The 20,117-nt window shown below is 39.4% G+C and overlaps 1 protein-coding gene across 4 annotated transcripts in view; it reads right to left on the bottom strand.

The window, feature by feature from the left end:
* Positions 1–20,117, bottom strand: part of NALCN (sodium leak channel, non-selective) — a 307,487-nt gene that overhangs the window by 15,537 nt on the left and 271,833 nt on the right. For all 4 annotated transcript variants that reach the window (XM_032402676.1, XM_032402673.1, XM_032402674.1 and 1 more), the window contains 8 exons: positions 17,058–17,164; positions 10,708–10,828; positions 10,525–10,623; positions 5,297–5,390; positions 4,685–4,791; positions 4,404–4,478; positions 3,532–3,651; positions 477–545 (listed from right to left, as the gene is read on the bottom strand). In XM_032402676.1, coding sequence (XP_032258567.1) covers positions 477–545; positions 3,532–3,651; positions 4,404–4,478; positions 4,685–4,791; positions 5,297–5,390; positions 10,525–10,623; positions 10,708–10,828; positions 17,058–17,164 — 792 coding nt within the window. The remainder of the gene's footprint in view (positions 1–476; positions 546–3,531; positions 3,652–4,403; positions 4,479–4,684; positions 4,792–5,296; positions 5,391–10,524; positions 10,624–10,707; positions 10,829–17,057; positions 17,165–20,117) is intronic.

The following is a 20,117-nucleotide window of genomic DNA, read 5'->3' as shown; positions in this document are numbered from 1 at the left end:
AATGTCACTAATAAAAAAGGAAGCAACTTTAAAAAATGACAAATAGATGCCGAGTGTATGCATGAACAAGAAAAAATATGAAGAAATCTGGGATCACAGAATCATGAAGCTTTATTAAAGATTATTTTTCTTTGCAGTAAAATAACTTTATTACAAATAAAAACAATAAAAATAAAGAAGTATTAAGGAAAACCATTGGCTTTTGCTTTCATGCCCAATATGTTATCTTTAGTTGATGATTGAGTTCATCTAGCAAATATGAAGAATAAATAAAACAACATAAATATCAGGAAACATATCACAAGATAACTAAGCTACTGATTCATTTTAATATTTAATATTTGCTCATTTGGACTTAGGATGACCAGCAATTTGTTAACTTCCAAGACCGAGAAGGACCGCTGAAGTCAATTAGGCTTCACTCCTTTTTTCTGTGTATATGTAACCTTTGATAATATCCTTTACAATGTACTCACATGCTTTCCACAGATAGAGAAAAACCGGAAGACAATCACGCAGGCACCCATCATGTAGGTATATGCGTTCTGAAATTTAAAAAGAAGAGAGCCACTCATAATGTGCACAAAAGATCTTGTTACAGTTCCAGTTTTCATTTTAAGTCTTCTGTGAAGTCTACTGAGTAATTAGTTTAATAAAATGTGAAATTCTTATAAGAAATTTATCTTTAAAAGGTGTTGAAAAGGTCACTGCCAAAACTCATGAATAAATATTAGCTATAAAATCAAATCTTAAATGAAACTTCGCTCCCTGTTTTGCTCAGCTGAATTCTGTATTTTAAAACTTATTTTACATAAAATAGTGACCAGCTCCTTTGAGGAGCAAGAAAAACTTAGGGTACCAAGGCAACATGAGGAAGCCAAGTGAGACCGGAAATGCAGGAGTCCTGGCAAAGGAGGAGGTGTGGTGTTGGAAAAGATGGTGGGAGGTCAACTTTCCCTCTCTGTAGGTCTCTGGAAACTCTGGAGACCAGCCAGCCACATTCCTGTAAGCTGATTTCAGAGATGTCTACCCTGCCCAGAAACACATCCAGCTCATTCTTCAAGTATGCGATGGCAGCAAGAGATGACTGGGTCTGCTTTATGATTAAGAAAGCTTCATCTCGGAAACAAAGAGCCCATCAGCTAGAACCGCAATAACAACTGTGGCATTAAACTCATGCCAAAGCATGATTTTTCTCGAGGAGCCTTGCCTAGCCAAGTGACAACAGTCACATATGGGCCCCCGGGAAGGGGGTCTGGTGATATTCTTGAGGTAGAAGGAAATGAATGTGTCTACACAGAAATAACTTTGGATGGGAACAAGGACTGCATCTTCCTTCACAATAGACCACTGCAAAATTGCATGGAGGATGAGCATCCTTCCAGAACTGGAGGTTCTTGGAGGAGAACAAAAGTGGTCAGGGAGAACAGGCAAGTTGGTCTTTTTGGTGTGAGATGTCCTCTCTAGGACATCCGGAATTAGGAAGCCTTCTCTACTCTTCTGCTTGGACCAAGTAGCTTTTGGCTCCATTTGTCTAGGGAAAGATAAAAACATGGACCTGGCTGCCCCTTTCTACATTAGTTCCAAATCTGTTATAGATGGCTTCTCACCTTGCATTCTGGAAGTGACGACACCCAATGGCTTCTACGAGGATGACCCCCATCCTTTGCCAGGTCCTGAGAGGTGCCATCCAGATCTCGTGCCGTGTTTCCCTTGCTCCTTCTACTCCAGGCACTGTTTCCCTCCCGCAGTGTTCCATCATAGGGACAGCCGCTGACATGCCCCTCGTCCTAAGACTGAACCTGGTAGCCATCACTTCTGTAGGGACAGTTTCTAGGACCTCTCTGATGAAGCCACCTCCCACTACCTTGTGTCATCCCAAGAATATGTGTCTCTCCTCCATCTGCCTCACTATGGCTATAACTCTCATTGACTTGGGAGCCTTCCATGAATGCCTACCTGCAGCTGTCCCAAAGTCCCCCCAACCTCTTGATCATGACTAAATATTCTGCCTTAAAACTTTAAAATAAAACAAAACATGCTTTTGTTTTGTTCACTGCATTCTTCTCCATTCCCAGCATGGTGACTTGCACATCTTTAGTGATCAAAACCATTTATCGTTGGAGGAAATGGATCAGGGTGACTGAGAGCCCACTGAGGCTTGGCACAGCCCCGACACTGAAGTGACAGTTGTTTTAAGAAGTACACTCAATACCTACCTGCCGGAGCACAGCAATTTCATACGAAAGCACGCCCTCTGTAATGTGTAAATGGGTTCTGGGTGTGATGGATCTTTTCTGGTGTGACTCTAACATTGGAGAGGATCGGAGAATGGATAGAAGAGAGCAGGGAAATCTGGTAACATTATTTTTGTCTGGGATCAAAGAAGACTAAAAAAAGAAGGTACTTATAAGAATGTGTTATGAGTTTGTATACTCTTTACAGTTAGAAGAACTTCACATGCTTGATCTCTATAATGCTCATACGGAATGGATAAATTATGAAGTTCATATCCCCAAGTTCTTAGCAGGGAACAAAGGATCACTGAAGACAAATAACCCGATCAAGGCTGGAAAATGGTGGAGCCCAGAGTAGGGCCGTCTAGAGCTATGCTGTCCAGTATGGCAGCCACCAGCCACATGTGGTTACTGAACACTTGAAATGCAGTGAGTCTAAATTAAGATGTGCTATAAATATAAAACACACACTCAAAGATTTAGTACAGAAAAAGGATGTAATCTCTCTCCTGAGTAATTTTTATATTGCTGACATGTTAAAATGATAATATTTTGGATATGGTAGGTTAACATACATTATTAAGTTAACATCATCTGTTCCTTTTTTATTTTTTTAATGTGGCTCCTAGAATATTTGAAATTACATCCATGGCCACATTTTGTTCTTATTGGACAACACAGTTCTAGATCTCAGTCAAGCACACCCACGGGTATAGATTTTGAGCTGGACCTCAGACTACATGGAGGGTGGAGGCATTTTAGGCAAACTAGTGAGAACTCAGGTATAGACACTGGGATTGACGGGTTTTAGAGAAATGGCAGCTGGATGTCAGTAGGAAATAAGGCAGCAAAAGTGCCTGAGAATCCCACTGTGAAATACTGAGTAGAACAAAGTGGCATGGATGCTACACTTCAGTTCAGAAAACTGGGTTTGAGCCTTCTGATACCAGCTTGTATGTGAATTTAGGCAGTTCTCATAATCTCTGTTTCCATTGTTGTCTCTCTCTCTCTCTCATTTTTATCCTTTGGGAAAATGAGAGTTAAACCAGAGATCTTAAAGGTTCTTCTTCTGATTCACCCACTCTAGGACTCCGAAGGGCCAGATTTTGTCTGTGGGAAGAGTGTGGGGGGTTGTGTGTGCAAGCTCGCCTGAGGGCCCATCACGGGCAAGGATGGATGTAGGGAGGTTAATCTGACACTTGAGGGTAGGCTGACACGGACTGAAATGAGACCGGAAACAGGGGTTACCTGAACCCAAGTTATCAACTAAAATAAACTTGAATTATATGCATACCAGGAGGGCAAAGTGAAGTACCACCCAGACCACGCCAAGCGACGTCACCAGCAGGTCATATCGGTTTCTTCTGCTTTGCCAGAAGCCGGCAGGTGACATTGCTATGATCTTCATCGTAACCTGGGGGAAGATAAGGAAGACAGTAAATAGAAGGTGAGTGTGCAGCATATATTTAAATGTGTGAATTTGAGGCACATTTTTTAAAGGAGGTAGGAACCAAAGAGAAGAATTTATTACCAAGAGATAGATAGATAGATAAAGATACAGAGATACAGAAATAGATCTATCTATCTAAATTTTAAAGCTCGGTAGGTTACAAATCTATATTCTCCAGGCTCTTTTCTCCTTGTTTTATGACTAGTTCTGATAGCAGGACATTTTTCTTCCTCAAGTAAAAGACCATTGATTTTGGGAAACATCAACCCATACAGGGTGAAATAAGAATCTGCTTGTATTTCAAAGAAGATTACGCTGGAAAGTGATATTATACGGACCATATATTAAAATAATCCTGTCTGGGCTAACTCCCTTGGCCACAACATTGCGATTGAGTCCCTGAATTACAGTGGTGTGTGCAGTTCGCTACAAATATTTGAACTCTGAACCACATAACCAGACAGGCCAACATTCAGATACAACAATCAACAGCAGTTAGCGATTTCTGCCGTTAGGCAAATCTGACATATAAAGTGAAATCTTTGTTCACAGCCCCAAAAGGAAAATATCTTACGAGCATGCCACCCCTCTCCCCCACAAAAAAACTTCAAAAACAATGGAACACAGAGCTGAACATGGGTGCTATCAAAGGAGGACACTGCTCTACTTTGCAATGCCCACTGCAGCCCCCAGGGCCTGCTGGCTCATTACCGTACCTCTAGAACGAAGATGAAGGTGAAAACAACCGACATTGTTGCTAAAGGAACTGTCACTGGGTCCTCCACGTCCCACTGTAAGACAAACAGCACACTGGTCTTTGTCTGCATCCATCAGACACATCAAGACCTTCCTCTCTTTCTCTCATTAGAACATGACTGTGAATTTTAATTTTTTTAAAAAACATAGACTCTGAACGGATATGGCCCCTTGCGATATTCTTGGATGCACCAATGAACAAACAAGTCCTTCCCAGAGTTTCAGCGTGAAAGAAAAGTACCTTGACAGACAGCAGCACCGATTGGGCCAGGACAAGCAATGCAATTGTCCTCTTAAAGAATGGATGCTGGGTTATGTCATACATCTTAGCTCTAAAACCATCATTATCTGCAAAAGAGAGGTTGAGGCAAGGGCATTTCAGACATAGGTCACATTTACTTGTCTTTCATTTCCTTTAATGCTCATTTTAAAACTCATTACTTTTTTTCCCCCTATAGTTCAATCTATTGTGTCGTGTTTTGCAGGAATGGCTGGTTCTGAATATTTAAAACGACGGTGCATGACGCCGTCCGTATTGGAAGGAGAACCGCATCATTCAATTTCTGTCAGTTTAATACATTTCACTCATATGTTTAAAAGGCAAGCACAAATATATTTTATTTAAAAATTCATTTTTTCATTAGGGCTTATCCTGAGAGCACTGAAGCACAGCCTTTGGGTGGTTGATTTTAATAGCCTATGGAGAGATCTGTAGTTTGGAGCCTGTTTCTATATTAACTTATGCACAACCGCCTAGTGGCCTCACGATTATTATTTTAATTGAAATCTTAGACTCCTGGGGAATCATGAACACTGGTGCCCAACATGAATAAAATCAGAGCATCTTTGATACCCGGGCGAGGTGGGAGATGAAGAGGCTGTGCTATCTTCAGTCGGCTCTTCAGATCTTCCCATCTTCTCTGATCTACAGTCAGCAGAGCTGTCCCCTTAATAAACAAAGGAAAGCAGAAAAAGGCCTTATGTCGTCTACTCCACACTGAGGACATTGCAAATGGGGTGGTGATACCAACAGGACTAATTTGGGGGTGTGAAATAAAGATATTCTTCAAATACCATGATGGTTCGATAGGCATGGTCAGAATTCTCAAATGTGGTCTTAAGAGGAGTCCCCAAAAGGGTGGCCTTCAACTGGCATCTTTGAAGATGTATAATATTCAGGTTTGGGAAAATCTAAAGAAGGTTCTCTACACAATCAAATTTTCAAAAAGGGATACCCACTCTAATAAGTGGTTAGTTTCCTTTCGTTTCATTGTGGGAAATGCTGCAGCAAAACTGTAGCTTGTCTATCTGTTGCTTCTGGTTAAGGTGATTGTGTCCTTTTTTTTTTTTTAAATCATTCTGATACATATAATAAAAAAACTATTTTCAAGTGATATGAAGTCACAGAATTTGAATCTTGAAGAATTAATGCTGTGACAAATGTCTAAATGAGATAAAATATTTATTACATATATGTGTGTGCATATATATAGGAGTACTTCATTAAAATGCTATATCCATATATATTATATTGCATGACATTTTATTATGCTATATTATAAAGGCAGAACTGGAAAAAAAAAAACCCACCCACCCCCCACTCCCATTCTTCCTTTATTTCTACAGAGCTAATTACTGTCCTTCAAGAGTATGTCCCCCTCATGATGTTTTCAGATTTTACTGTTTGTGTATGTATCAATACATAAGAACATATTTGTTTTGAATTTCAAAAATTTATATAAATGGTATCCAATCTGTGCTTATTTATGCAGTTTGTTTTTATCTTCACTGAACACTATGTTGTGCATACAACTAGACACTAGACCTAATTGGTTTAACTGTTCAGAGTATCTCACTGTACAAATATATCAGAAGTTAGGTTTATATTACTATAAAAATGTTGCAATAAGCACACAGTATTACCTCATGGTGAACATCTATGAGACTTTCTTGATAGCAAATCTCTAGGAGAGGAATTGCTGGGGTTAGGGATTTATGCATCTCTATGTTTGTCAGATATTGTGAAGTTACTGTCCAAAGAGGAATAACCAAGAAAATTTGCTGCTAGCAATCTCCAAGTATTCATGTCCTAATATTCTTGCCAATACTTGATATTATCAGACATTTAAATTTGGCCACAATGGGTGGAAAATGTATGTAATTTAGTTTTAATATCAGTGAGATGAAACATTTTTTATGTGTATAAATGGGGGAGTGATTTCTGTATCTTCCTATGTGAATTGCCTGTTCATATTCTTTGCTCATTTTTGTATTTGGATATTTACTTTCAGATGTTTTATAGAAATTCTTAATATATTCTGGATATTAATCTTCTGTCAGTTATATGAGTTGTAAATATTTCCTCTTAGTCTTAGCGTGCTTTTTAAAAAAATTTTTGCTTATCATGTCTCTTATCTCTCAGAAACTTTTCATTTTAATGTAATCTAATCTATAAATTTCTTTCTTTATGGATTCCACTTTGTGGTTAAAGTCAAGAAATCCACAACTACGGCAGGGTCAAAAATAAATTCTACATGGTTGACAAATGGTTTTTCATAGCTAGGTCTTTCATTCTTCTGGAATTCATTTCTGAGTATGCTGTGAGGTAGAGATCTCTGTTTAGTTTCTTCTCTCTAGACACTCAATGACCCCAGCGTCACTTACTGATGGTCTCATCTTCTCCACTGATTTGTTGTGCTACTTCTGTTTTATATATACCTGTCCCTCCTATGACTTTCGGTTTTGTTCTGTAAGTTTAACTTTCTGTCCTTGTATCATTACCTAGCCTGTTTGACTCACTATAGCTTGTTTATTTTCCTTTTCCACATTTTTGTTCATGCTTAACCTTGAGAGAGGTTTATCAATTTAATTTTTTTAAAGAATCTGTTTTTGTCATTCTTGAATCTTTTATCGTATCTTTGTTTTCTATATAATTAATTTTTGTCCTTATCTTTGTTACTTTCTTCCATTTTACTTTGTTGTTCTTATTATAATTTATTGATTTGGATATGTGACATATTACTAATTAATTAATCTTTGATTTTTTAAAAAATGTACACTTATAGTTGTAAATTTCCCTCTACTGATTTACCTGTATCTTGTGAGCTTTCATCTATGATTTTTATAAATGATTTATCTAAATGACTTGTGCTTTTCTATTGATTTCTTCAGTGACTCATAAATTATTCAGAATGTTGTCTTAACATCTTCAACTTATGAGGGATTTTTGTCATCTTTTTTTATTATTGTAGAGAATGCGCTCTGTACATTATCAATTTTTTGGTATTATTTTATGACCTTGTAGAGGGTACATTTTATACTTGAAAATTACTGGGGTCAGGGTTCTTTTTATGTCCAGTAGGTCAAATGTTTTTATTGTGTCAAATCTCGTATTTTCTTTTTTTTCCGTCTACGAGTTTCTTAGAGAAATATGTTAGTATCTTTCACTGTGATTTGGACTTGCTTTGGATCATTTTCTCTTCATATATTTTATGGTTCAGGAGTTCTATACTTCGCTAGGGATTAGCTTCTTTTGGAATTATTTAATTACACTGTTTATTCCTAATAATGATATTTGTTTTAAGTTAATTTTTCTAATATTAGTATTGCTAAACCATTTTTCTCACTAACTGCAAACAAATACTTTGGGTTCTCTGGGTGTAACACACATTCATATTATTCCTTAATTATACAAAACAAATTATTTTAGAAAGTTGAACTCTGAAATGATCCAAAAGACTAATAAGCATGGTGGTATCATCTGTTTGTTAATACCTGAAAAACCTCTGAAAGCTTATTATTGTGAAATTAAGTTTATTAATCAAACTGTTATCTCATAATCAAGAAATTAAAAATACATATATTACTAGTATAGACTTTGAACTTTTTAGACAGGGTTCCATTTTCTAGGGAAGACATAATTTTCCATAATTCTGAATTGTGAAAACATTGCCCCCAAAGCTTGCCTTATTTCCCATATCTTTATATTTCCCCACTGCCTATATATTTGGAAATCTGCTCACATACCTTTGGATATGACCATTAGCATGTGAGCTCCAGGAGGGCAGAAATCTTTATGTGTTTAGTGTTTAGTTCGTGTGTTTAGCTTCTTGTGTCCCCAGGGTCAAGAGCAGTGTCTGGCACCAGTAAGTGCTCAAAGAAATCTGTCGAATGACTGAATGATAAATGAATAAATGCTGTTATACAGCAGCTCACGTACTACCCTCTGAAAAGCTTACAGAAAAAAAAGATCTCTTCTAAATGGTTCATATAATTCAGAAATTTGGATCTCCAATTAAATAATCAAGTTTGTAATGTCTGGTAATGTGATTTCTTCTACTTTTCCTCTTTCTCTAAGCACCCACTTGAGCTTATGTCCACGTTCCCCTTACCCAAGCCAAGATGCTTCTTTCTTCCCTCAGAACAGAAACACAACCAGTACTGTGAGTAAACCTCCCGACACTCTGCTTACTTAGCCATTCCTCTAAGTTCAAGAGCTGCGATTGATTATATATTCGTCTCTAGTTGTTGAACATCTATGTTGTTGCATTTATGTCGCTGATTTGATTCTTCTGAAATCAGGACCTGATTCTCCTGAAACCAGGTGTCTGCTCAGAGGGCCTAGCACGGTGTTCTGAGCAAGCAGAGCCTAAGCTCTCTGTTAACTGACTGACTGGCTTCTGCTCTTACTCAGGAATCCCCGGTGTCTGCTCTAGCGCAGGGCTCAAAGGCATCTAAAGAGACCTATCTTCCTCCTTCTGCTTGGTATTAAATTGAACACACTGTAGGGCTTAAAGACACTCATTTATGAATGTGTTATAGTAAAATAGGGGGCTGGGCAATATGATCTCTCTCTATCCTTCTTTCTTACACTAAAATCCCATGTTTCTGTGGGTCGGAGTAGTGTTGGGACCCAAAGGGGGATTTTTAAGTCACACCCTTTGAAAGCCCGGACGAAATGAGGTCCTCATTAGGCACACATCAAAGGTGGCAATTGACTGAGTAGCTGGAACCACACGTGTGGAGCCTGGGGGGGGCCGTGAATGATAGAGTCCCAGGTAAAGCTGCCCTCGCCAGCAGGCTCTGATGTGGCTGTGTGCGATTCGGTACCAGCCCTGAATCCCAGGAGCAGCACGGTGCTGTGCGGCACGTCTAGCTTTCATTCACTGCAGGGCAACGGTCGACATTTTTATACTCTTGAATTGGAAGGCTCTCAGACTCTGCAGAGTCGGCACCACTTCTGAATTCTGGCCCTGGCTTTTCTACACCTTAAAAGCCCCAGACAAGTTATGTCACCTCTGTAAGCTGTTTTCGCTTCCACAGTGCATTTCAGAGTCGAGAGAACTGAAAACAGCATATGTCAACCTTAGTGCATAGTAAGTGCTCGAAAGCTGTATGCACCTCGATTATTAAGATTCCAGAAGACTGGACCCTTACATAATAGGGGGCATATCAGCCATGTCCAGAAGAATGACGTCGAATGTTCTCCCCCCAAACTCACTTTTTGACAGGAAACTATGCTGGCCATTTTCCCATTTGGGAGCTCTTGTACTGATCATGAGAGCTGTTATGATCTCAGAATGTTTCCCGAGTTCATAAAGTATGTACATTTCTTCTCTGAAATTAGAAAATCTTCTTTTTATTCAGTGAATTGGGATTGAACATTTTCTCCTGCACCCCCAGCCCCATCAAAATGCCGAGTTCACCTCTGGAGTTACAAAGCATCCAATTTACATTGTGTGGAAGTTAATATTACCTGCAATCAGCGCGTCCCTTAGTTCAGCTTGTATTTTCATAACTTGCTGCCCCTCCTTTCTGTTTGAACAATAGGAGATGTGCCTTTCAGTTGTCAGTGAATTAATGATACCATTACCGAAAGGGGAAATTTAGCAAGAGAACCGTGCTCTTAAATAGTGTGCCTGAAAGGCAGAGATGAGGTAGCTTGTCACATAGTTATAGAGATTATTTACACCAGTCACATTAGGGGTTGAATGCGACTTCATGCCGTGGGAGAAAAAGAGAGCTCAAAGCAAGTGGCTAGAACGGAATAAACTCTGCGGTATTCAAACCAAGAATGCTTACCTTGTTTTCATTGAAATTAGCAATAACTACTCCAACAAAAAGGGTCAGTCCAATCATGCAACCCAGGAATACAAAAACATGAATATAGATCCCATGCATCTGTATAAATGAAAAACACGGTTATTCATCAAAGCAAAGGAAAGCAGCTGTTGAGCATTCAAAGGATTCCATGTGCTTGCTTACCGGCCCCACACGATGAATAATAACATCCCTCACTTCTACCCAGCCTTTCAGGGAGAGCACTTCAAACAATGCCAGCATAGCATTTCCCACATTGTCAAAATTAAAATTCCGAGGATTTGCCCTGCAAGTCAGAAAGAGGAATGCTCTGTGAAATTCGAGGAGGAGCAGCCTAGGGCAAATATCCTGTAGCTCTTTCCGGTCTTAGGTGAGGGGGTATGTTTATCATTTGGAAGGTAGGCTAGACGGCATTCGTTTGCTCAATCATAAAAATGCATGAATGCCTTATAATTTTTTAAAATGTAATTCTTGGGTAATAATGGGGCATTCTTAGCAGGAGGCAACAAAAGGCAACAAACTCAACTTCTAGCTCTAGATGTTCTGCGATGTTTCTGGCTCTTCCTGATTATACCCAGAAACACACTTTCTAGTTACAAACTGCATGGGAGATGCTCACAAAGGGGCGCTGGAGTCTGGGTGTGAATTTTTAAAAAAGATAATCTTTATTTATTTTAGAGAGAGAGAGAGAGTGGGGGGTGGGGCAGAGGGAGACAGAGAGAGACTCTCAAGCAGACTTCCAACTGAGCATGGAGCCCGATGTGGGGCTCGAACTCACGAGTCTGAGATCATGACCTGAGCCAAAACGAAAAATCTGAGGCTCAACTGACTGAGGCACGCAGGTGCCCCTGGGTATGAATTTTGCAATAGTTTTATAACCGAAAAACTCTTCTACAGGTGTAAACTACAATTCCTGATGTTAATATAGAAAGTGTAAAAAGAGTAGAATCTGGCCACTTTCCTTAATTCTTGACATCATGGGAATATCACGCTGTAAAGTAGTGACGCATTTAGAGGTCACTGAGTGGCAAGAGGTGTTTGCTCATAGCCTAGATGTTTCCAGAACATTCTCTCCCAGTGGGATTTTTTTTCTCTCATTACCTCTGGGTGTTCTCAACAGAGACTTTTTGCAGACCTCCATGCTGCAGTATACTTTCTACACCAACAGCTGATTCCTGATTTCTAACACACTCTGTCTCCACTATTAAATTTTTTGAAGGGGGGATGGGTCATTTCTTGTTTTTCTGATGTTTTACTTTTTTCTTCCCACGAACAAAAGGGATCTTTTCTATATATTACATCTCCCTTAGTCATTATGGGTCTTAGCTAACATTTTTGTTGTCAGTAGAAAGATTTCAGTGTTTTTCTCTTTTCCCCCTTATTAGACTATTGAAAATAATTATAAGATCTAGACAACTACACAATGGAAAGTCATGACTATTACTGTATTTCCTAAATTTGATGGAGAATTGGGCCTGGCACTACTAAGAAGAGTAAGCCTACAGAAGCTTAACCAAATTATAGTTTGATCATTTCTTTTTCCTGCTAGCTCATTTATCAAAATTTAAACTTCACAAAAGGCAACCTGGGTTAGTATTTTTCTACCACCTTTTATATGTATTTTTTAAATCATAGAAACAATCATGCAATGCACCTTTATAAGTTTTCTTTTTAAAAATATTTTTAAATACTAAATAAATGAGGATCTAATAAGAAACCATACAGCTAAACTGACTTGCTCCTAAAGGTTTAAAGCTGATTGGTAGAAACGTTTTCCATATACTGCAAAAACCCCACTCAGAAATTCCTATTTTGGGATTCTGATTTATATTTTTTAAGTATGAAAGTACAAGCATACTCTCTTGGATTTTTCCAACATCCTTTCCTTTAGGGGTTTCAATTAAATTTAATATATTTTACTGCAGACAGAAGCCGTAAGGATTCTGCAGATGCTACAGTTTTCTTGAATAAGGATTTTTTTTTTTTAAGCCAAGGAAGCCAGCTCTCAGATCTGATGTTGAACTTTCTTACCCATCCATTTTCTTTATGTAAAAGTGCTTTTTTAGCTGAATTTGCAGCAACCCAAAGTACTTTCATGTTCCACATCCTTTAGAAGTTAGAATATGTTAAAAATACACTTTTAGGCTAAACCAAGAAAAATAAAATGGAGGATTATAGACTTAACTAGTTGGAACCATACATCACATTAAAAAAGTAAGTATCCGTTTTAATCATCTAAGATGTTTGTGTATGCTTTGTTCATGTTACTAAAATTGGAAAGTTTAAAACTTTACCTATAACTACAGAGGACTTCAGTAAATCCCAAACACAATCCATTGTTGTCAGTTTTCCTGTTGTCCTTCCTTGATCTGGAAGCCTGTTTAAATATAATCTTTTCTGGTTAATTTAAAAAGTATTATAATCTTGTCTATCCAATTCAGAAAACTAAGACATGGTTTCTGACCTCACAATTTCATTAATCTTCTACCTTTCAGTGAAAAGTGCTCCAAGGTCCCAAGGTCGTGATAAGGAGGGTTGCTCCTCCTCTGGGAAGAATTGGACCCCCAGGAGGAGAGGAGCTCAGCCTGTGGCCTTGGGTGGAGAAATGCAGGAGATGACATTGTCCAAAATGGCCCTTCCAAGACCCTGGAAGTATCATGTTTCTGTTAAACTTAAAAAAGCAAGGAAGGGGTGCCTGGGTGGCTCAGTCAGTTTAGTGTCCAAATCTTAATTTCGTCTCAGGTCATGATCTCATGGATCATGAGATCGAGCCCCACGTTGGGCTCTGCTTGGGGAGTCTGCTTTTCTCCCTCTGCTTCTCCCCCCTGCTCATGCACTCTCTCTCTCTTAAATGAAGGGGTAAATCTTAAAAAAAAACCCAAAAAACAAAAGTACGGTAGATTTATATTATTTTCCTTAAAGAGCGTAGTCAAATTGTTTGAGCTGTAGACTCTACAAAAATCTGATCTTCTCTGCCTAGAATGTATCATGGTATGACTTAAAATTACCTAGGGGTAAACTCCAGGTAAGCTTCCAGTGAGCTCAGGGGCTTATTTATGTAGCATCAAAGTCTTTAGCATATTGTATTACATTATTTGTAATATTAATTTCTGTTCTCCACTACACTTCAAGCTCCTAAGGGTTGGGGACCACAGCTTGTCCCCAGTGACAGAGTAATGTCTAGAGATCAGTAAGCACTCAAGATACATATTTATTGAAACTGAGTACTCATTTTTTATATTTCTTTGATGCATTCCATTTTCCTATGTCCTAGACCTCTGCTTAAAACAAAACACACAATATTTATAATATATATATATTATATACAAGGTAATTTTTATCTCATCAAGTCTGAGCGATTCAGAAGAAAATGAATGTATTCGTCTGAGCAGAGAATATGGAAGCCTGACTGTCTCCTGAATTAGGCAGTGCATATTTATGTCCTTCTCAATTATAATTATCAAAGAATTCCCCAATGCCAATTCCCAAGATATAAATTATTTTCTTAATCATAAGTTTGCCAATATAAAATTATTTCGGCTGCTAACTCTTGATGAGCTTACTAAAGAAGGAAAATGTGAAAATTAGTGTGGTTATAGTTGACATTCGTTTGACAGAAGATTTTTATTTCCCTAAAACTAACCCAAGTCACAGTATTCTGAACCAATGGACAAGCCCTATTGTAATGGTGTTCAAGTGATGCCCCTTTGTCAGCTTATGCTTTTAAAGTGCTGTCAAACTCGAAACCCCTAATAATAACTTACATGAAACATTGCATGAATTTTTAAAATCACAGGTAGCTGGTTTTATGGAACAGATTGAATGCCAGAGGGTATGGTTGGAAACAGGTTTACTTTTCTCCCAACACTGCCTTCTAGAGGGTTCTAGCTCCCTTCCTGACATTGTGGACATCCCAAAGCTTTTTGGTCACTTTCAGTTATATGAGTCTCCTTCTAAAAAGCCCACTCCATTCTACCTCAAACCTTTGTTCTCGTGACCTGTACAAGAACACCTTTCTTAGCTGCTCTGCCTGATCCACGGCTTGAGGAGGGAAGAAGAGTGCTGGCTGCTCTGTTAACCTCCTCCCCTTCAGGCCACCATCTGATTCTTACAAGAAGGGGGTGTGATGACTTAGAAATGGAGTTCAAGTCCATGTATCTTACACTGGCGGACACCAGCCACTGCTGCTTTGGTCCCAACAGCTATTCTTTTCATGGAGTGTGTTGTCTGCCATGTTCCTACCTTCTGTAAACTTGATACTTTAACGTCTGTCCTACATGCCTATGATGGACACACTTTGCTCTGGACAGCTCGATAAAATGCCCGAATCACCCTGCCTTGACCTCCTACCTCTCTCATCACCCTCCCACTTCCTTGGGAGGAGTTGTTTTTAGGGCTTGCTTTTTAAACACAGACCAACCAACCCAGAGTCCACAGCCCCAACTACCTCCTTTATCAGGCTTCCACACTCCAGCCCACCATCCACCTGCCCTAATCACCAGGTACCAGACTACTAGGGACAGCACCTGTGTCCAAGAGCCCACTGAAGTTTCTCAACGAGCCAATCCTAAGCCTGCTCACCCCGACTCACCCATCCCAACTCAGGGAAACCACGATAAAGGTTCCTTCCCACAGCTCCCCTCTGCCTCGTGACTGACCCTGGTGCTTCCTTGTGTGGCCTCCCCATCCTCTTGGGAACTATGAGTAACAAACCAGCTCTTCAATGGTAATTGTCCCTTGATCTGTTGGCTCTACTGTATCTCAAATTTTCTATTAATAGACTATATCTTGAAACATTCCCTAGCATGAGGGTGCCCCATTGTGTCATTCCTGCTGAGGGTTATCAGAGGGTGATTCCTCAGTTCTCCTTCCTGGAAACTTCCCCACAGCCCCTCCAACAAGAGCCCCCTCTCCCCAGCATACAGCCTTTTGCAGCAGAGTTCCATCAAGATGGCTCAGATCAGGTGGCCCCAGGCAGTGATGACTCGGAGCTTCCAGAAACACCCAATAACCCTGCCCTGCCAGATGGTGAAGGGCAGCTTGCCTACATGAGCATCTCTTCTCGCCTTGCCAGTCTCTGACATGAAACAGTCCCCACGAGGGGCCTCACTTGGCTGGGAAGACAAGCACCCCTAACCTCCTCCACAGTGAAGGTACAGAAGCCACAGCACCGTCTACTGAATTCCTTCACTTCCATGACCCTGTCTTTGAGCATAGTGTTTCCTTTTACGGGAGCTGGGTGATGGAGGTGGATGATCTTTTAGTCAGTGCTGCTGGAAATGGCATGTTGCTCTCTTCGGAATATAATCAAACTTTATCTCCTAGTGACCTCAGCTCGGAGGCTTTTGCCAAAATTCCAAAACAGTAGTAAAAAAAAAAAATCTCATTTGATATCTTGCTCTGAATAAATTATTTATGGTGTAATAATGCATTTTCACTTCACAAAAAATAAACTCTATGCTTCCTTAATATTTTATTTTAATGTAAATTAGACTGCTTTTCTAGTAAGCACTGGGATAAGGATATCTCCATGAGTTATGTACATCCCTCCTCAGCTCAAGCCACATATCCAAATTCATCTTTTTTTTTTTTCATAATTCTTTGGTATTTAAAAAAATTAAAACCCAGTATAAATTGTACTGAATTGTTTATAAAAGTTAATTTCACATTAGAGAAATGCCAAAGCTGGTCACAATGAGTCCTAAGGGTACTACTGGGTGAAATGTAATTTCTTTGAAAGAGTTCTGACATTTAGTAGAGCACACCAATTGTGACAAAAACAGTCGTCGCTGTGGTTCACTTGTTATTCTAAGAGGTAAAATGAAATAAAAAGAAAACAGATGACTACTTAAAAGGACAAACGAAGTTAATAGGACACGCAGTTCATCAATGAAGCCTACTGAGAGATTTCATTCATGGTCATTAATAAACTGGATGCGAAAGAAGGTACTAGGCACTTCTAGCTTTGATATAAATGCTTTGAAAACTCATTTTCAAGAAAAATGAAGTTTAAAGAGAAAGTTAGATATAATCATTTGTGTTCCTGATTATTCCTTTCCAGTGTTTCCATAATGGAAATCCTTCAGTGTAAATGGGTTTTAAAATTGAAACAGCTTTATGATTTGGGCTTCTCTACAACTGTTATGAGGATATCAGATTCTCCCTTAAAGATATAAACTCAGGACGAGTTTAGTTTTAATTTGATAGAAAATCTTTGTCTTTTAAGCCTCACTAATTTCTAATGCCATGTGAATCGAGATACATACTTCCAAGTATTAGAAAAATACTGGGGTGATAATCCATTAGTTTCATGAAGCAACACGGGACTCAGTGTACCACTTGCTCGCTCATTTACTGTATTTTTGCATCCTGTGGTAATTCAGTGCTTTGCCTTGTATTCCTTAAAATCATCTTGGCACCTCCAGCAAAATTACTTTTCATGCCATATTATATTGATTTAAAACCTTATACTGACAAATATAGCATTCTTCAGGATCTTTTTTTGATATGCTTACCAAACACGGGGCACCCAGAATCCAGGCTTTTTCTCTCCAGGTCTTAATTTTAAATTTAAGTTCTTGGACACACTTACATTAATTCTGAATATGCCGTTACAATCTTCCTAAAATAGGAAAAAAAAAAAAAAAAAAGGAAGAGGGGAGCCTGGTCAGACAATGAATTCCTAAAAGATAAAAGATAAGAAACACTTTTAACCTAGAATAGCAAAGGTTTTTGTATGGCAACAGTGACGTGGACAGCCACCTAGCAAACAGGGACAAGGACTGCAGAGATGAGTAGTGAAAGTTTGCGCTGGAAACATACGCAAGAAGGCAAAGGATCCAAACAGACATTCCTCCCAGGGAGACACACAAATGGCCGATGTGCACATTAAAAGATGTTCGGCATCATTAGTCAGCCAAGAAATGCAAATCAAAACCACGATGGATGCCACTTCCCATCCACTAAGAAGGCCATAATCAAAAAGTCAAATAAATGAGCTTTGACAAGGATGTGCAGAAATTGGAATCCTCTCTATATCCTTATCCCCCTGACACCTGCATGCCTCACACACTGCTGGTGGGGCAGGAAAATGGTGCAGCCACTTTGGAAAATAGCATGACAGGTCCTCAAATGACTAAACAAAGCATTACCGGAACACCCAGCAATTCCACCCCTACGTTTTTACCCAAGAGAAATGAACACAGATATCTACATGGCAACCTGTTCATGAATGTTTATGTCATTATTATTGTAAATAGCTTAATTATAATGATCAACAGGTGGAAACGATCCAAGTGTTCATCAACAGATGAATACATAAATGAAATGTGCTGTAGCCATGCCATGGAATATTATTCAGCCCTAGAAAGGAATGAAGTGCTGACACGGACCACAACATGGATGAACCTTGAAATCACTGTGCTAAATGAAAGAAGCCAGCCGCTAATGACCACATAGATTGCCTTCATATAAAAGTCCAAAACGAGGAGCTCTATAGGGACAGAAAGTGGATGCGTGGTTATTTGGGGATGGGGGTGTCAGGGGGATAAGGGTATAGAGGGGAAAACTTAAAAGACAGAGTTTCTGTTTGAGGCGATAAAAATGTTCCAGGACTATTATACAACTCTGAATATGCTAGAAACTATCCAACTGTACACTTCCAGCAGGCAAATTGTGTCATATGTGAATTATATCTCCAATAACATTGTTTTTAAAAGATTTTAAAACATGAGTAAGAAGTTCTTCACTCATCTTCTGTCTTTATTCATTTTGTCTTATCTTTGTGACTTTGGCCATGATTGTCATATTTTGAACCTAAACCCCTCTCCTGGGTATAATGTGTATACACTTGGATATTTCAATGGAACTTCAAATTTTAACCTGGTTAAAGTCACCTTCAACCTTGTTTCCTCCAACCTTCCCCATTTCTGTCCACGGACCAGCACCTTGTCAACCCTGGCATAAAGATCTCAGAGTCATCTACGGCTTTCCCCTGTCCTGTTGGGCCTCCTCTCCATTCTTATTTCTACTAGTTTAGTTAATGCCAACAGTATTTCTCTTTGGATTACCAATAACATCCCTTAAAACAACAGCCTTCTTACACAAATAATACCCCTTTAACTTCAAAGGCATGGAGAAACTTACCTAATATTACCCAAAGACCAACACAGTTGACATTTGGGCGTATATCCTTCCAGTCTTTTTTCCTATGTGTGCATGAAATGGCACACTTTTTACCCTTCCATAGGGTAAAGTATTAAAATATTTTGAAAATATTAAAATATATTGCAGTTTTCTTCTCATTGTAACTTTACACGTTCATCTACAACATTATTCCTATTGGCTGTGTGGTGGTGGATCAAGTAGAGTCCCCCTGATATATTTGGCTTTATGGCCTCTTCCAGTTTGTCTTTCTGAGCCCGCGGGGGCCAACCTTTGATGGGGTGAGGTGTCCTGGCATCTTAGTTAAAAGCATGGATGATGGGGCTAGGCTGCCTAGACATGAATCATAGCTCCCCCACTTATTTTGGGGTGGCCTTGGACAAGTTATTTAACTTTTGTCCCTCTCTTGGTGTGGGTATGAGTAGATAGTGTAAAATCACAATGTGCCTAGGCCATTATTAAGATACTGAGCCCTGCAAAATTCCTCCTGGGCTTCATCTTGCAATGTTGTTGTCATCTTTCTGGCCTCCATTCAGTGTGATTCTAAAATAACCCTTCTTTCCTGACTCGAGCGTGCGGATGAATGCATCAGCTCTTTATCATCTCCCTTGTTAGCTAATTTGGTTCACCATCACCTTTCTGCCATGTTCCTTGTTATGTCTTCTCAGGCTTATCAAAATTCCAGAAACCTCTGGCGACGCAGGTGACGCCCCACCTAGGGTGTTTCTTCTCCTCTGCCGCTTCCTGAAATCCTCACTGTAACATAGTCGAGATAATGTATTTTGACTGGACAAAGAGGTGACCTGTATTTTATAACCATTAGAGAAGGAATCATTTTTATAATCGGTAGCCCTGAAAATGTGCATTTTCATACCAATGAAAAATCTGTATTAGATAGCCATATTTGCTGGAAATGGAGAAATATGTATTATAGTTAAGCTCTATTAGGTCTTCGGGTACATGCATTTTAATGGACTTAAGGCATTATTTTACCTGGATGAAAGAGGAAATGCTTTTGCTGTTTGTACATAAGCAGTGCGTGACTCACTTTTTAAATCTACATGTACCACAGGGCAGAATCCTAAGAGCGAGGACACTGGAGAGGGTAGCAGTGATGGCTAATTATAACCACACTTGGCCCGTGTTTCTGCAGGCTACAGCACTGAGTTCTCTACGGCATTCGCCCATCTGGCCTTGGGAGGCCGTGCTCTCTCCAGTGGAACTGGTAGAAGTGAGATGTGTTGCCTCGAGTCTCAGCCTGTAACCCTCAGACATGGAGGTGGCTCTGCGCTCCTCTCTGCCGGCTAAATGGAGAAGACTCTGAAGATAGCAAAGGGTGGATAAAGAAGGAAGACAAAAGGAACTTGAGTCTCTGAGAGGGCATTTGGAGGAGAGCTGTCCACCTTACCCAA

Source organism: Phoca vitulina, unplaced genomic scaffold (genome assembly GCF_004348235.1).
Source record: "Phoca vitulina isolate PV1807 unplaced genomic scaffold, GSC_HSeal_1.0 scaffold5, whole genome shotgun sequence".
Taxonomy (NCBI): Eukaryota; Metazoa; Chordata; class Mammalia; order Carnivora; family Phocidae; genus Phoca; species Phoca vitulina.
The sequence above is the reverse complement of the archived record's forward strand: the minus strand, read 5'-3'. Positions and strand labels throughout refer to the sequence as shown.